Source organism: Camelus bactrianus, chromosome 28 (assembly GCF_048773025.1).
Source record: "Camelus bactrianus isolate YW-2024 breed Bactrian camel chromosome 28, ASM4877302v1, whole genome shotgun sequence".
Taxonomy (NCBI): domain Eukaryota; kingdom Metazoa; phylum Chordata; class Mammalia; order Artiodactyla; family Camelidae; genus Camelus; species Camelus bactrianus.
In genome coordinates, this window is record NC_133566.1 from 13,634,225 (window position 1) to 13,651,426 (window position 17,202).

Sequence of the window (17,202 nt, forward strand, 5' to 3'; positions counted from 1 at the left end):
TTTGAATTCTGACTCTGCCACTTAGTGAAAGACTTTAAGCAAGTATTTAATTTCTATGAGTGTCAGTTTTCTCATGTTCCGGAGATAATACTTCTGTTACAGCAGAGGCTCACCAAATCTGCTTCTTCCAGTCCACATAGCTAGGTCATTTTCCGGCCTCCTATCCAATCAGGTATGGTCATATAACTGAGTTCTAATAAGACGAATGGCCTGGCCCATAAAACTCCTGCCTCCCAATAGCCCTGAATCTCTCCCCATCCATTCACTTAACAGAGAGGGCGGGGAGACATCTAGCCATCAGTGACAGAGCTCTTGGCTGTTGTTATTTTTAAAATTCAGAGAGGAGAAATCTATCAAGTCACAAACTCTAATCACTAATTTGATGCAGGAGAGAGAGGTTTCAGAGCCCAGTCAGGGACACTTTGCTCACAGTAGGTTAGGTGTCAGACTGTCCCTGAGGTAGGAGACCCTTGGTTCACGCTGTAGTAACAACAATGAAGATAAACAACGAATTCTGATAAAGTACTTACGAGATATAGGCACTATTTAGCAAAGAGTATTCTGGGGGCACGGTTTGGGGTGGAAATAGCCATCCTCCTTGGTCACCCCCGAATCTTGAGATTGTTTCTGAAGCCTGGTATTGGCAGCCACTCACACTAACGCTGAGCTCTGCCTGCCACTTACAGAGGCCTGAGGCGGAGTCAGCGCTACCTGAGCTCCTGGACCAGGGACGCACCTGCAGGTCAAGACCGCCCTGTCCCCACTGCCTGCCGCCTGCCGCCTGCCCGGCCAGCGCCTCCAGCCCTCCGACTGCACCTGTGTGCGCCCAAACGCCACGTGACCATCTCATCTCACGGGCAGGGTCTACGAAGGGATCTTAAAATAGTCTGTTTGAGAAAATAGGCTTGAGACTTACTACAAAGGCTTCTAAAGGTGAAAATAAAAACCTAATCCTAGGGCTGTGACGTCTAAATGACATTTTAAAAGGAAGGCTCTCAAATTTGATGAGAAGCTGGAAAGCTTTCAAAGGAAGAAGGTTCAGTGCGGTTTAGGTTAATTGCATGTATCATCGGGGCTCCTCCGTGCATCCCACACCCTTCAAATGCCACTTACAGAGGAGACACCTGAGGAGGTAAAGGCCTGAGCCTCAGTGTTTCTCGGGGAGCCTGGAGATGTTATGTAACTTTGAGCCCCAGGTCAACAATATAGAAGCAGCTCTCATTAGGGCAAGTCCCTTTGGTACCACTTGTGGAACAAAACTCATCTTTGAAGTGTAATTAGAGCCAACACTCAGTGAGTGCTCACTGAGTACCACCATGCTAAACCCCTCACGCGGACCAAGCCTCAGGACTTGGACGTGAAGGTACTATTATTACCAGCCTCACTCTACCACGGAAGTGACCGACCCAAGGACCCCAGCTAAAAAGCAGAGTCAGGATCTGAAGCCAGCCAGTCTATCCTGAGCCGCTGCTGTCTTCACTCAGTACTAACAAGACAGTGGGGACATGCTAAAACGATACCAAAACCAGCACATTTTAAAAATATATCTCCCATTACTTTATAAATATACTCAATCCCTCCCCCAAGACTTTCCAGCAAGAAATGAAAACATTGTGTCAATGCCACTTTATTTTTCACACAATGGACTAGTCTAGTAAATAGAGAGCAGGAGAATTCTCTTTAAATATTGTTCATGGAAAGAAATTTGACATTTGTTCAAAATAATTGATCAATCGCCTCATCTGATCCAGACGCCATTTGCCACTGAATTCTGCAAACAAAAAGGAGAAATGTACAGGGGCATGTTATTATATAATGTATTTTAAATTGTACCTCAATTTGACATGTCATAAACGCCCATAGTCGGTACTTATAAGATTTGTTGTTGCCGTATCGGACCAGGCCATCCGGTCAGTGTGAGACCTGTGGTCACGGAGAACATCTTCCCTGGCTTGGCCTGGACAGCTGCGCTTCTGTGGACAGTTTCTCAGGTACCTTGACCTGCCAGGGCCCTGGTTGGGGACAGCGGCCTCATGTCCCTGGGACTACATCACCATGAGAGACAGGAGTCCCAGAGCTGCCCATGTGCAGAGACGTCCACCGCCAATGGCCAGAAGGCCAACAATCTCCCCAGATTTAACCTCTGGGTCTCAGAGCATCATTGAATGGAGAGAAGGGCCTTGCCTGGCTGTACTGGGAAGTGTTTCTACCACAGAGAACCCCTCGCCCCAAGCATGCCAGTGTGGAGTTTCCTCCTCAAAAGAGCCAGGTGAGAAGTCACACAAGCTGTGGAGCCTTTGTCCCCTCACAGCTGCCGCTGGGGACAGCACACCTGAAAAGGAGCCAGCGCGAAAGGGAAGGCTGATTGTTTGGGGCAATGCCAGGCTGTGGGTGGGAGTTCTTGGTGGTGCTGAGAGCAGGAAAGGGAGGGGCAGAGGTCCCCAGGGGTTCCACATGGTCCCCATTTCTTGAAATTATCACCCTTCTCACTCCCCCACATCAGACACATAACATTCTCTTGGAGGAAACTTGCCGCAGTGAGGCTGACCTTGGACTGTCCTACCAGATGTTAACATCAAGGTTTCTTCCATTCCTCGGCTTGGGAAAAAAAAAAAAGATGGAGCAGTTTACAGAAACTGAGACAAAACTGCCTGGAACCTGTTTCTTGGTTTCAGATCCTTCCTCTACTGGGCCCTGAGGCCCTGTTCTCCTAACTGGGATGTGAGCAGCCTCCTTGGAGGCTCACCTGGGAAGCCCCAGGCTCTACTAGACTGTGGGTCCTTTGGGACAGTTCTCCAGGACCCTTGCTGCTCCTACGGCCCTGGTACTGTCCCCCACCCCACCACTCCACCCCTTAGCCTCCGTTTATGTGATGGAACGATCCCCGGACCACTTACACAGGACTTCCCACCCCAAAGGTGTCATGGAGACCTGCAGTTTCTCCACGTACTCTCTAGAGAACAACCACTCTCAGGTCACGCAGATTTAAAAGGTGTACATGGGGCTTTGTGGGGGGGGGCATTTCTGGGGTCCAGCAGGTTTGGGAAAGGCATGATTGAGCCAAATTAAACAGGTTGTTTCCTGCAGGACATGGTGATGTGCACTGCCAGCCTGAGAGTGTCAGATGCAGTGTTTCCCATCGTATTTGAACTTTGAGAGCATCTGTTAGCACCAGTGACCCACAGAATGCAGTTTGAGGGCCACACGTCTAGTCTGATTCACACATTTTTCTGAGGCAAACACAGAAGATCTAGGGAGTGAAACACATCTGGTGAGAGGTACACCAGGAACTAAGAGACAGCCTGTGACTGTGTGATCTCTGCAAGAAGCTCCGAGTCTCCTGGGGAAAAAATGATGCTTAGATTCCTCTTTACAGGGTATTTTGGGCCAGGTGTCCTGGACCTTCAGGCTTAGGAACACAGACTGGCTCTGGCTGGCCCCTGTGTCTGTCCCTCAGCAGGACTCCTGCCTCCCGCTCCTGAGCTCCTCCCAGAGCTCTGGTGCCCTCAGCCTGTGACCTGCTGGACCCTTTCCTTTCCAAGCATCGAGTCACTCCCTAAATAAAGTGTGACAAAGTTCCCACAATTATTCACTAGTTCGCCATGGGGCCCTGGATGTGCTCATCCTGCAGTGACTCCATGATGGGGATGGCAGGAGGGAATCAGGTTAAAAACAGAGAAGAGGAAACATACTATACCCTGAAAAGGAAAAACGGTCTTCCCAACATGGCAGTGTGATCCTGCAACATAAAAACACAAAGCCGTTATGAAACCACACTGTGCCAGAGGTCTTTCAAAGATGTCTATGACAGTGGTTTTCAAAGTGGGGTTCCCAGACCCAAAACATCAACACCTGAGAACTTGTTAGAAATGCAAATTCTCAGGCCCCTACTGAATCTTTGGAGTTGGGGCCCAGCCATCTGAATTTTAACAAGGCTCCCAGGTGTCTGTGGTGCACAGCAGCTTGGAGAAGCACTGGTCTGTGGGGTTCACGCCACCTGCAGCGCCTCCCCTCAAGCTCGTTCAACTGCCCTGATCCTGAGCCAGAAAACAAGATGCCCCAGGTGACTCGTCCGCAACAAAGGAGACAAAATAGTAACACCCACAGGCATCGCCCCATGATCGCTTTCTGCCTCAGGGCAAGCCCAGGGAAACCTGAAATCAAATGCTCAGCCTCAGAGATTTTCTGGGAGCTACTGTGAGGCTAGTTCTTTCCAGAAATGGTCTAAAGGGGCTGCAAGGCGGCCGGGCTGCAGCGCTTCCCTGACCTGCTTCTAGATCTTTCTTGGGCAGTGGGGCTAGCTAACGAGCTTACATACCTTTTTGGTAAAATCTGCTGCAGCAGCCCCCGAATCCTGCAAAGGAGTGAAGTACAGGTTAATTTAACAGGAACCACCACATCCCCGAGGCTTGCAGGGGTTGTACTGTGACCCTGCTTGCTTTCCAAGGTAGCCAGAAGTCAGGTGCAAAAAAGCCCTTCAAGGAAACAGCTAACCATCGAGTCAATTACAATTTCCTGTTCCGGAAGGAAGCTTGTTTTCTTGTTGGAGTTACCCTCTGGGTCCAGGACGATGTTAAATTTGCTTGCTATTCCCAACAGTCTTGACTTGAATTTGACCCCTAGCTTAGCAAATTTTCAAGGATAAGCCATTTCAGCTTCTTTGGCTCCTCTTTCCCTGTGGATCTGGCCCGACAATGGAGGCAGATTCAACCTGGAAGCCTGTGGTCAACATCAGAGCAGACAACCTGATGCCTGTGCTTTGGACCACCAACCGATTTCTCAGGAAGTGAGCAGTTCTCTGGGGTCTTGGCGTTTTCAGAGCTGAAACCAGGAATGTCCTGGGCAAACTTAGATGAGTTGGTCACCCTGCTAGGGCTCACAGGGTCCAAAAATTTTTGTTTCTTTGTTTTGCTACCATGCAACAAAACCTTGATGAACGTTTTGAACAAGTTTAGCTATTAATGCAATTAGTCATTCTAAACTTAACTTTTTTTAATTAAAAAGAATCTTTTATTTAAAAAAAAAAAAAGCTCTGAGATAGGAATGAACGGGCAGATGGGACAATGGCAAGCAGAGTAAAGGACCAAGCCAAGTGTCTATGTCACGAGGAGGAAGCAGAAGACACGAGGAAAATGAAAAAAAAAAAAACAACAACAACAACAAAAAAAAACCACGAACACGAAACCGGAAATAGATGAAGGGCGCAGACGAAGAGAGGACATCACGGAAGACATCACGCAGACAACTTGCGGGGCTGCCGTGGAGAGACTGAGGCTGGGGAGGTTAAGACACTTGTGCAGGGAGAAAGTGCAAGTGAGCCCCAAGGCAGCGACACGCATTTACCACGGTGATGTGCACTTTCAGTGGCAGAAAAATATGGTGGAAGGAAAACGCACATACGCGCTGGCGAAATCTTTTCATCCTGCGGTTCGCGAGCTTCGCAGCCAGACGCATTAGAGGGTGCACAGGACGAAACTGCAGCAAAGAGGCATGAGAGTCAGGCTGCACAGCGCTGCGCCGGGGCCCGGGCTATGCACTTTCCTGTCTGCTCCCTCCCTTACAAATGGGTGTAATTTTCAGAGGAAAGTCCCATTTCCCAGCCCAAGCTTGAAATTTTATGATTTCAATAAAGAACCACTTGCCTTGCTAGCAGGTTTCATTCCAACACATCCCTTAAGACTATTCCCTTAGGGTAAGTCAGCCTTGTATCTGCATTAACCCCAAGCATTCCGTCCTCCTAGTGTTGCATGCATCTCCGTGAAGATCCTCTCTGGCCCCCCAGGTGTGCTCTCCCAATCTAAGGGATTAGGGAAGGGCAGCATCCATGACCCCCTCACTGATGCATTTATTTCCCTGTACATCTCCTCTGTGACTGCCCGCAAACACTCAGACTTCCATGCCCTGTCTTATCTAGTCCTGTGAAGCCTCCCTGAGTATTTCAGCTCAGAGTAAAAGTTAATTCGTGTCACGGACCCAGAGTTTATCTTTTCCTTTCCATTTTTGCCCTTTCTCCATTTGCAGGGCCCAGAGCCCTCCTTGATGATATCGCCATCCTTACCAGATCCCCATCACTAACCCAGTACTACTCTTGGCCTCATAGGGAAAAACCAGTATGCTTGTATTTGCTTTTTTTTTTTTTTTTTAAGTATAGTCAGTTTACAATGTTGCATCAATTTCTGGTGTACAGCAGAGTGTTTCAGTCATACAAATACTTGTTTTACATCGTTTTACATCCTTTTTCATTATAGGTTACTACAAGGTATTGAGTATAGTTCCCTGCACTATACAGTAGAAACTTGTTGTTTATCTATTTCATATATAGTAGTTAGTACCTGCAAATCTCAAACTCCCAATTTATCCCTCACCCCCTGTAAACATAAGTTTGTTTTCTATGTCTGTGAGTCTGGTTCTGATTTTTTAAGGATCTTCCTGAAGACTTGGAAAGCCTTGATTATATAAATAAGTGACTTTATAATAGTAGAATTTTAATTGCTGTGACTAAGTAACTTGAATTAAAAAATTATATTCTATGACCTTCCCAAAGTCTCCAAATCATACCCTGCAGAAATTCATTTAAACCACCTGTTCCTGAGGGTAACTCAAATTTGTAATAAGAAACTCAAGGGTGATGCTTTTTATTCCCAGAGCATACACTCACCAAGACACAAAACTTCCATGCATCGCTACAGGGGTGTGGATACTTACACTTCACAAATTTTTCAAAATTTTAAAAAACAGAATATGGAACAATGAAAATTAGAGCTCAGTGTTTACCAGGCTCTTCTTGTACATCTAAGTGAGTAATAAAAAAAAAGTTATTTCTTGCTAAGTTTTTCCTTTTTGGTAATTTATTCTCTAGCTTTTCAGGTCTGTCGGCCTCCCCCAACCCCTTCCACGGAGAAGGAGAGAGAGAATCCTTGCAGCTCCAGGAAAAAGCATGTAGGAAGCTATTACACAGTGTCCAGAAGAGTATTTCGACCTCTCTGCGGATATGAACTGAGAAAGGACAAAGGCACACAGAGGATTATGACTTTTACAGAAAGATGATTAGGATAAAATACTGACCCCAGTTTTAACTGGATGTGTCGGCTCCTGGTTTCTGGAGTAGTGAAATAGAAACTAAATAAGAGAAAAAGAAGGTTGATTTTAGAATTAAGCGTCACTCACTGTAAAGGTGAAAGGAGCATGTGTTTGTGGCGGGACTGGGCGGGACTCACCCTTTTGCAGATGTCTTGATCATCCTGGAAAGAGAATTGTGAGGCTGAATCACAGGGTATTTTACTGGGGCAGGAGACTGATGAGGTTTCCAGTAGAAGTTACATAAGGGACCTTACTGATTTACCTGAATATTATGAGGTAAATTGGCAATCTAAAAAGAAATCTGTTATAGAAACTTAATAAGACTACAGTTAATGCAGGATCTTGAAAAAAAGAAACTTGCCAGCAATGTCATTATTTTAAAAGTTAATCTTATTTTACCTTTTCAATCTTCAAGGGAATAACATACTCTATGATGAATTGAAACTATACCCTAATCAAGTCCCAGAGAGCCTTCTGACTCAGAGGTGGAATAAAATAATGACTGCAACTTTTAACTAGCTGCTGGGTGTCACCTAGAATTTAGCTTTTTCAGGGTTGGTTCCTATTGGTCAAATTTTCACCCCAAATGCTTTCTACATGAATCTTCGTTTTTCTTGCAGAAAGCCAAGCTTTTAATGTCCAAATCCTTGTTAGAACACCACCCTGCCCTGTCTGCACGGAAGATAGCCGGGAAAAAGCCGTGTCAGCAGCGTATCCTACTCAAGGATGTGCTGTGCGTGATCTTTCAAATAGGCTGATCTGGTTACGATTGATCTCATTTCATTCACATTTAAACATTCTTGAATCAGCCCAAACTTCAATCAAGACAAATGAAAGCTGTTAGTAACTCTTCTAATTTTTGTTGCTGTGAGTACGTCTTCCTACAAACTTCGTGGAGAATTTTTGTGGTAACCAGTAAACATATTCTCTCTTTCTCTCTCTGTTACGCACGTGCACGTACAGATGTGCATAAGGGCGCACACACACACACACACAATAATTAACCAAAATTACTCATAGCAGACGCTCAGTGGAAATTGACTCTCTATTTCCTAATCATCACTATTTCTAAATCATCAGAAAATATTTACTATTTTTACAGCTCCCGGTCTCTTTGTCAGCTTCTGTGTGTGTGTGTGTTCTGGAAACTACTGGGCAAACTATATATATATATATTTTTTTTTTTTTTTTTTACCGTGTTCATCAACTTTATACCATTACTTTTCAAACCAAAAAAAAAAAAAAAAAAAAAACCAAGAAATTTGAAGATGCTTTTCCAGGTGCTGAACATCACTCTCAAGATTTCATATGCACCTTCCTTATTTTTTAAGAGAAAAATATTTAAAATGTTTATTTATCTATCTTGTATACTGTTTATTTCCCCAACTAGAATGTAAGTTCCACAAAAGCAGGTAGTTTTGTCTGTTTTGATCACGACTCTATCCTCAGAACTGGAGACATGACATGCTCTCAGTAAATACCTTTTTGAATGATTGAAAAGTAGGGCTGTGTTCACAAGAATCTGTTGCCTCTTTTCTCATCTAGACTTCTGATTCCACGTGGTGACCAGAAACACAAAACATGAAGAGTGTTTGCAGGTGTCATTATTTGCAGGGTAAAACTGTTTTCTGAATTGTCTCAAAATAAAAGTCCCCTGGAGACATAGACCTGGAGACCAGAACTGGATGTGGATTAGAGCCCAGGTAACTCATCCAGACACTGGACGGCAGAGGGAACCAAAGCCCCAGGGGAGACATGGACAAGCCAAAGATGACATTTCAAGGCAGTAACAAGACCAGGAAGAGCCACAGTCTATTAATAACTTTAAAATATGGATAGCTTTGTTCAATGAGCATCCCTTGCTTTACTGCAATTGGAAACAATGAACAAGATCCACTTTGGGAAAATACAGAAGATGGAAGGAAATTCATTCCAAGAGGTCCTTTGCACTGGGGAACCATGCAACCTAATACTGCAGGTGGCACATAGGGCAGCCACACTTCCACTTTCTCTGCTCATGTAGACACCCTCACAACCTGCACATGGTGGGCAAGGCAGTCCCCTCCATGTGAGGCCAGGAGGCAAGGAGATGGAGACCACTGAGGTCTCATCTTGAATTTTTGCCCTCAGTGCTAAGACTGTAAAAATTAGTTCTAAAGATGAGAGATGACAATTGTCTTCAAAGATATGCATAATAGTAAACTGAAAATAAGAAGCAATAGGCATGATCTATTTATGAGGTTTAGGAGAGAAAGTGATGTTTGAATCTTGAAGAATGAAAATTGGTTACATCAAGAGACAATGGTAACAGTTGGCATTTAAGTGATGTCCTTTGTGATGCTCTGGACACTGTAGATATAACACCTCACAACTACTGAAATAATCAATCCTCACAATAACATTATGAGGCTAGTATGACGATTATTCCCATATTACAGATGGGGAAACTGAGACACAGAGCAATTAAGAAACTTGCCAAGGTTAAGCAGATCTGGGTTATTGAAGCCAGGTACTTTGGTTTTTGAGTCTGGGTTGTTAACTACAGCCTGAGAAGGAGTCAGAGGCATTTTTGGCTAAGGAGAAGTGTTTGCAGAGACATAAGGTCTTATGCATGTAGAGAATAGTGAGTGAAAACATACCATCTCAAGGTGAAAAGAAATCTCTGCTAAGAATCATGCACTACCCTGATACCAGCCTCCTGCACTTTCCACTGAATCAACATTTACTTTGCATTCATTGAAATATTTTTGTTGTGGTTACTGTAGTTACTGTTAGTTCCTCTACATGAGATCTATTGTTTTGGAGAACATAGCATATCAATTTATAATGTATGTCTTGATATATCATATTATACATAGTTAATGTAACTGTATATGTATATGTCATTAGGTATATGATATGTATATGTGATTATGATAATTGTAAGCATTCAGATGAACTAACAATATTTTATGGTCATTTATATTTAAGGGATTCTCCTGTTATCTCCTAAAACTATATTCTTACACACACACTTACACATACACACAGAATTCTCTTATAGGCAGCAAAAGAGAGTGCTTATTACAGATACCAATTATGGTGTAAACACATTCACAATTATAAATAAAAATTACCATATGTATATTTTTTTTTACCTTGGGTTGTCTAGAAAGAGTTGCCCAATATGCCAGCCGCTAAAAAAAATGAGGAAAATGAATCAAAGATAAGTACAAATTCCTTAATCAATAGAATTTTATTACCACACACATAAAATTCTAAAATTGTCCCATTTATGAACCTTGCATTATCTTCTCATACAGCAGCAGTGAATTTCAACACAAGCCCCAGGATGCCTTAAATGAGGCCATGAAAATGACAACAGTGAGTTCCTGCTGCAGCCAAGAATCTGATCTTAAAATAGTTTAAGTGAACATTATCCACATGATATTTTCAAGGCTGAGACTAAAATAAAAAATCTCACATTATATATTGAACAATGGTGTACCTCAAGCTGCACAATATCCAAGCCACCTGGAGGATCAGCTAAATGTCGAGGAAATCCTATTATGAAAAATCATAAAAATCTCGATTAGGAGAAAAGAGGTTGTAGCCTTAACTTTTAAATCTTTACCACCAAAAAAATACAGCAATTCTATTAATACGAAATTGCTAAAAAGATCGACAAAGAAAACACATCTGCCTACCACTAGCAAACCTGAGATTTGTACCAAAATTAATTCAAAATTGCATTTTTAAAAATTTACCAAAAGCTAGCAGCACAAGAGTTAGCAAGCCAGGAAAGAGGGGAGAAAAAACCTAAGTGACAATTTATTTGTATTTTGATGGAATGTATAAGGACAGGATATCAGGAAATGGTGTCAGTAAGAATGTGCCTCAGAATCACTTTTTGGAACTTTTAAGAAATATAGATACCTGTCTCTCTGTTTTATCAGACTCTTTAGGAGTAGGGTTATGGGGAAAGTTGCTACCAGCATGCAGCTGAACCTTATACCAGTCGACTTTTATCTGATCTAAATAAAGTCTTCATCTTACTGCATGTGATACAACACTTGGAGGAATAGCTAATACTGCAGTTGAAACAATCAACTGGATAGGTCAAAACTAACAAGATAAAATTAAGTGAGAGAAATATAAGATCCTGAATTTAGATTTTAAAAATCTGGGACAGGAAATATGTATATATATTTAAATACTGAGTGATATATTGCTCTCTGCAGGCTCTCTATGAGCCAAGGAAAAGCTAAGGCAATCTTGTGCTATATTCAAATATTAGTGTCCCAACCTTGAAAGGTAATAGCCCTACTTGAAATGATAAGATATGTGATGAATTAAAGGAACTGAATGTAGTTTTCTTTGGCAAAGAGAAAAATTAGAAAGTATGTGTTAACTGCCTTCAACTATTTTGAGAACTGTCATAAAAGATATTATTATCTGTGTATCCCCAAATATATACAGATATATAAATATATACAAATATATATAGATACAGTATTCTGTATATCCCCAAAGGGCAGATCTAGAGCTAATGGTTAGAAATTACATGTGATCAGAATTCAGTTTAGTGTAAAAAAAAAAAAAGGTTTTGATGATTGGAGCTATTCAAAAATGCAAAGTAATTCAAACCAATCCTGTAAGGATTTATTAAGAGGCTCTGTGTTAACAATACAATGATAAAGATCAGAGGGATCTTATCCTTGTGAACATAAAATTAAATAGGAAAAGAGGGAGGTGGATATAAATATGTAGACAGATAAATAGAAGGTAGTAAGAAACTTTCAAAAGTGTAACGTAAACAAGATTCTATTGGAAACCTGGAGAGGCAGCTACTGGCTGACTTAGGTTGGTAGTGAGTTGCTTGTCGCTGAAAGTAATTAAATAGGAAAATCATAGAGACGATCCTTGCTCTCTCGAAAAGTTAATCTAGATGACTTCCACGGTCCCTTGCAATGCCTAGGTTTTGTGATTTTACTACGCAGCAAAACAAACATGCTATTTGAAATATGTTTTCTGTTTGAATATATTTTCAAAGATTTTTCCACTCCCTTAAATAAAAATTCTAATGAAAAAATGTAAAATTTTGAAATAGTTAGTGTTTCCAACCAGAACTTCCACCACATCCTGCATCATATGGTGAATTACGCAGAGATGGGTAACGAATTCCTACTGCAGACCCCATACCCCACCCCATGGTTCCTTACAAACGCACTGGTTCTCCGAAGTTAATGAAGCGACACTGCGCCCGGTCAGCACCTCGGACAGCACCCAAGCCCAGGACGTCTCGGGGATTTAGCAGCGATCCCTGGGACCCTGCCTCCCAGGGCCCGCAGGAAAGGCTATGAGAAGATGCCCTTCTGTGCGCGCTCCTGCGCCACCCGCTTCCAACCGTCCCTCAATCCTCAGTCTTTACCCTCTCTGTTTTCTCCTCTCTTCAGAATTTTTGAAAGCACAAAATAGCTAAGACGTTGGAGTTGTCCCCCAGCTCATATCCTTCACAATTTCAGCAGCACGTCCTGCGGACAGTCCTGCACCAGGAGCTGTTTAGAGGAGAAAGTAGCCCCCTTTGTTAACAGGCTGCAGCATCCAGCTCTGTCCAACCTCTCTGAAGGTTAGAAGCAAATGGAAGCCATTTCGAGAGGGTGGAAATGAGGATAGGTGAGGGGAACAAGATAAGACTCCCTTTAGAACCACCCTAAAGGATCAAAGTCTGTTGCAGTCTTCCTTAGAGCTCAGGCCAGCTGGGATCTAAAGAAGGGGTCCCCTTACCTGAGGAGGGAATCTGTAGCATGCAGAAACAATAGATGGCCAAGATGGTTGGGAAATGGGCAAGAAGATGTTTCATCTTCAAAGTCTGGTTTCTCCCTGCTGGCCACAGATGTGTTCTGCTAGGACGGGAACTGAGCATTTCCCGAAGTTCTGCAGGCGGAGGCAACCCTCGGCCCTGCGTCTGACCCAGTGGAGAAGGTGACTTTATTCTCAACACCCTGGAGCCCATTGGCTGAGCACCAATCAGCTTTGCACAGGAGGACTCAGCTTTCTCATAAATGTCACGCTGGGCCCTTATTTGTAGAATAATATCCTCCTGGTGTAGGCATTGTAGAGTCATCTTTTTCAACCCAGCAATAAAAATATAAAGTGGAGAGTCATAATTGTTATTCTGTAGTGGTTCGAGAAAAATTTCTGACTCAGAAAAGGCTTTTTCTCTTTTTTTAATCAAAGCACTGGACATAAATCTATAAACTCTTGGATGATGAAGTCTTGTTTTATAAGAAGCTGTTTATTTTCCACCATTAACAAAGGATGCTTTGTAGTCTTTGGTGCATCTGAGAACAAAATTTGGGGTCCTGGACATAATACTGCAAGAACCTCAAAAGTTCAATTAGAGTTGCTTTTTTTAAAAAAATTATGATGGGAAGTTAGAGTTCTTAAGGTTTCTCCAGATTCATTTCTAGGAACAAGTTAAATATTTCAGATTAAATCAGTCTTCAATCCAATCTGATTTAATTAAATCAAATTAAATGGCAGTGTTTAATAATAATAATAATAACAACAAAATGACTCCATCTATTGAGCTCCTGTTTAGGATTTCACACAGATTATTTCATGTAATCTCACAGAACACCCACAAGGAATGTATTATAACCCTAATTTTATGAATGGGGAAATTGAAGCAGGCAGAAATTAAGGAACTTGCCATCAAGGATACAGAGCAGGGATTTGGATCCAAGGGTCATGTCAGTAACAGTGTAGAATTTTAGTTGATATGTCATTTTTTCGCCCTGAAAAGAGCCTCCTTGAAGGTTGGATATGAGATAGAAAGAAGGAAAAAGAATGAAATCTGCTCCCTTGCAAAAAGGGTAACATATAGCACATACAAAACATCTTCAGGTTTTTTCATCATGCATATCTTTACTTTTTGCTTTTTTAAGGATTAGGAAAATAACTTTGGGTGGAAGTTGCTCAGAATGGACTGTTTATTTATGATTTAAAATACAGTATTTTGCCAAAAAAAGTCTAATTCATAACAAAGTAAGAATTATAAACTACTTTCTAGCCATTGTATTTTGTCTATTTCCTTGAGCTGGCAAGAAATAAAGATTTCTATTTATTACAGTGTTTACCCCTTTGGTTCAAGAAGAATAACCAAGGTCTTTAAACACCAGTTGGAGATGTGTTAAAATCTTTTGTGTTAAAATCCACCCAATGCCTAATGGCAAGTCTACTGAATGAATGAACAATTGAGTGATTTCTGTTTGAATATTTTTGAAATCTATCTATGTGGTATTAAATGCAACTACTTATGGACATTTTAGACACAAAACACACATGTGAAAGCAAAGATCTGTGGCAATTCTACAAAGTGTCAATCAACAAGTGCTTTTTGAACGTCTGGTCTGTGTCTACCAGTGAACTAGGTGCTCTATACACAAACATGCATTTTTCAAATAAACCTATAGGATAACTGATTTGTATCGAATTAATTTTGTTTCCTTTGCATATTTTGCACACATTACTTTTCATATATTCAGGATAAAAATTAAAATCTTGTTTTTAATGATAATTCAGAAATAGGGAAAAAGACAAAACAAGGAAAAAATCTGCATTGACACTATTCAACAGCATTGGTATGGACTGAATTATGCCCCCGCCCACACCCCGCCAATTCATGCGTTGAAGTTCTGACCCCAGTGTGACTGTATTTGGAGATAGAGCTTTTAAGGAGGTCATTAAGGTTAAATGAGGCATAAAGATGGGGCCCTAATGCAATAGGACTGCTGTCTTTATAAGAAGAGGAAGAGACACCAGCACCCTCTTTCTCTACGCATACACAGAGGAAAGGCCAGGAGAGGACACAGCAAAAAGGCACTGTCTGCAGGCTGAGGGGAGAGGTCTCACCGGAAACAATCTTACTGGAGCCTTGATCTCAGACTTCCAGACTCCAAACTGGGAGAAAATTAATTTCTCTTGTTTAAGCCACTCATTCTGTAGAGTTTTGTTATGGCAGCCCAAGCAGACTAACACAAACACAGGGATTTTCTAGCCAATTCAACACAAAAAAATAAAAATAAAATAATGAACAGCAAAGGTGGAAACTCTCATGGTCTAAAATGATACGATTATCTACCCAAAGGAGTCCAAAGGAATCAACTGGCAAATTATCAGAATGAGCAAGAGTTCACCTAAATTGTCAGATTTAAAGAAAACTATTTTCAGGAATAATTTTCTTAGACATAAGCAAAGATAAATTGGAAGATGTTTATTAGAAAATGTAAACAGCTTAAAACACTATGAAATACTGAAGGCTAAACTAAAGAATAAATGTGCAATATATTAAGAAACAAAAATACAAAAGTTTACTAAAGGACATAAATGAATATGTGAATAAATGAAAATTTGTATCATGATCTTTGACAACAGTCAATGTTGTTAAAGTTTCAACTGATGGCAAATTAATCTACAAAGTCAATGTAATCCTTATTAAAATTCTAAAATGACTTTTCATGGAGTTTTAAGACTGATTCTGAAATTAATTTGGGGGAGCAAATATTCAAGAATATTCAAGAAATTTCTAAAAAAAAAAAGAATGACACTTTGTCAATGTCAAAATGTACTGTACAGCAATAGTAATTGTTAAGTTGTAGTAGTCATCGTGTTATCGATCCACTAACAGGCAAATGTATCAATGGAAAGGAATAGAGTCTCGGAGCAGATAGGTTTATCATAGAGAAAAGGTGGTATTTCAAATTAGTGCAAAAATGATGAACTATTGAGTAAATGGTGGTTAGGGCAGTTGGCTCTCCATCTGGAAAAGAATACCCTATTTCACACTATAAATTGAAATAAATCCCAGAGGATTATTGAATTAAACCTAACACACACATACAGTTATATAAAATGCTGTAGTTGAAAAAAATAGAGTGAATAATTGATTGGAAATTGCTCTTGAGTAAAACTCAACATAAGGACACCACTAAGGAAAAGATAGATGAATCTGATTATGTTTTTAAAATATCCACATGAAAAGATACCTTAACCAATATTAGCAGGGAAAAGGCAGAGTCAGGTAAATATCTCAGTAACTATAGAGATACAAAAAAGAGAGAGAGAAAAAGAGAGGGAGACAGGGAAGGAGGGAAGCAGAAGGAAAGAAAGCAGACAACCTATATGTCCATCATAGAGGAAATATTACATAAACTGCAGAATATCCATAATATGGACATTTATGCAACTATTAAATAAAATAAGATTTATATGTATTGATAAGTTACTCTTTATAGCATAATGAGGAGAGAAAACAAGTTGTAAAAGTACATACTGTATGGTCCAATGTCAGTTTGCTTCTGTTCATACATAGCAAACCACTCAGTTGCTTAAAACAAAACCATCTATCTAGCTCAAAATTTTGCAGGTCAGTAATTTGGGCTGGGCTTAACTGGGCAGTTGTTATGGTTTGGGCTGGGCTCAGTTCATCAGGTGAGCTCATTTAGGTATTTGCATTCATCTAGTAAACAGAGTGAGGTGTCTGGGAAATTTTCCCCTGTAGTCTCTCATTCTCTGGGAGACTAGTCCAGGCTGGTTTCAGAGCTCTAAGACATTGAGAATAGAAGCTACCAGACCTCTTGGCCCTGGATTTGAAACTGATACAACATCACTTCTGCATTATTGGTCACAGCAAGTCACATGGCTAGCCAGATTCAAGGGATGGGGAAATTAACTCCATCTGTTATGAGAGGTGCTGCAAAGCTGTATGGCCAATTTTGAAATCCACCAATCTCAACTTAAGTTCAAGTTTATTCAAAAGTGTGCACTTAATTCCAAAAGTACTTACTTAGATAAGTGCAAAGAAAAAAGGTGGGATTCTACACACACTTGCAAATAACAATGATTCTAGAGAAATGGGATTGTGAGGGGCTCATAAGAGCCTTTTTAAACTATCTGCATTTTTGCATTGACTCTATGAGTTACTTCTATTGAGTAAAACTAAGCTTAAAAAATTTAATAAGTGCCACACACTTTTATTAGTATATGGGTTAATATATTTAAAGATCTGGATTTACATATGTGAAAGATCAACTCTCTTCATTTCATTACATTTATTTTTCCAAAGTGCTTTATTGGCCA

At 41.0% G+C, this 17,202-nt stretch overlaps 2 protein-coding genes across 2 annotated transcripts in view; both read right to left on the bottom strand.

Moving 5' to 3' along the window:
* The window catches only part of RPL31 (ribosomal protein L31), a 311,150-nt gene extending 308,459 nt beyond the window's left edge, over nucleotides 1-2,691 (bottom strand). Inside the window, exon 1 of the mRNA XM_074354760.1 lies at nucleotides 2,684-2,691. The gene's annotated coding sequence lies outside the window, so the exon portion shown is untranslated. The remainder of the gene's footprint in view (nucleotides 1-2,683) is intronic.
* Nucleotides 698-12,922, bottom strand: NMS (neuromedin S). Its single transcript, XM_010959151.3, has 9 exons — nucleotides 12,847-12,922; nucleotides 10,568-10,623; nucleotides 10,218-10,256; nucleotides 7,218-7,241; nucleotides 7,066-7,119; nucleotides 5,401-5,475; nucleotides 4,319-4,354; nucleotides 3,698-3,739; nucleotides 698-2,598 (listed from the first exon to the last, which is right to left on the bottom strand). The coding sequence occupies exons 1-9, from the start codon at nucleotides 12,920-12,922 to the stop codon at nucleotides 2,560-2,562; spliced, it is 441 nt and encodes a 146-aa protein (XP_010957453.2). The 3' UTR covers nucleotides 698-2,559.
* Nucleotides 12,923-17,202: the final 4,280 nt, after the last annotated feature.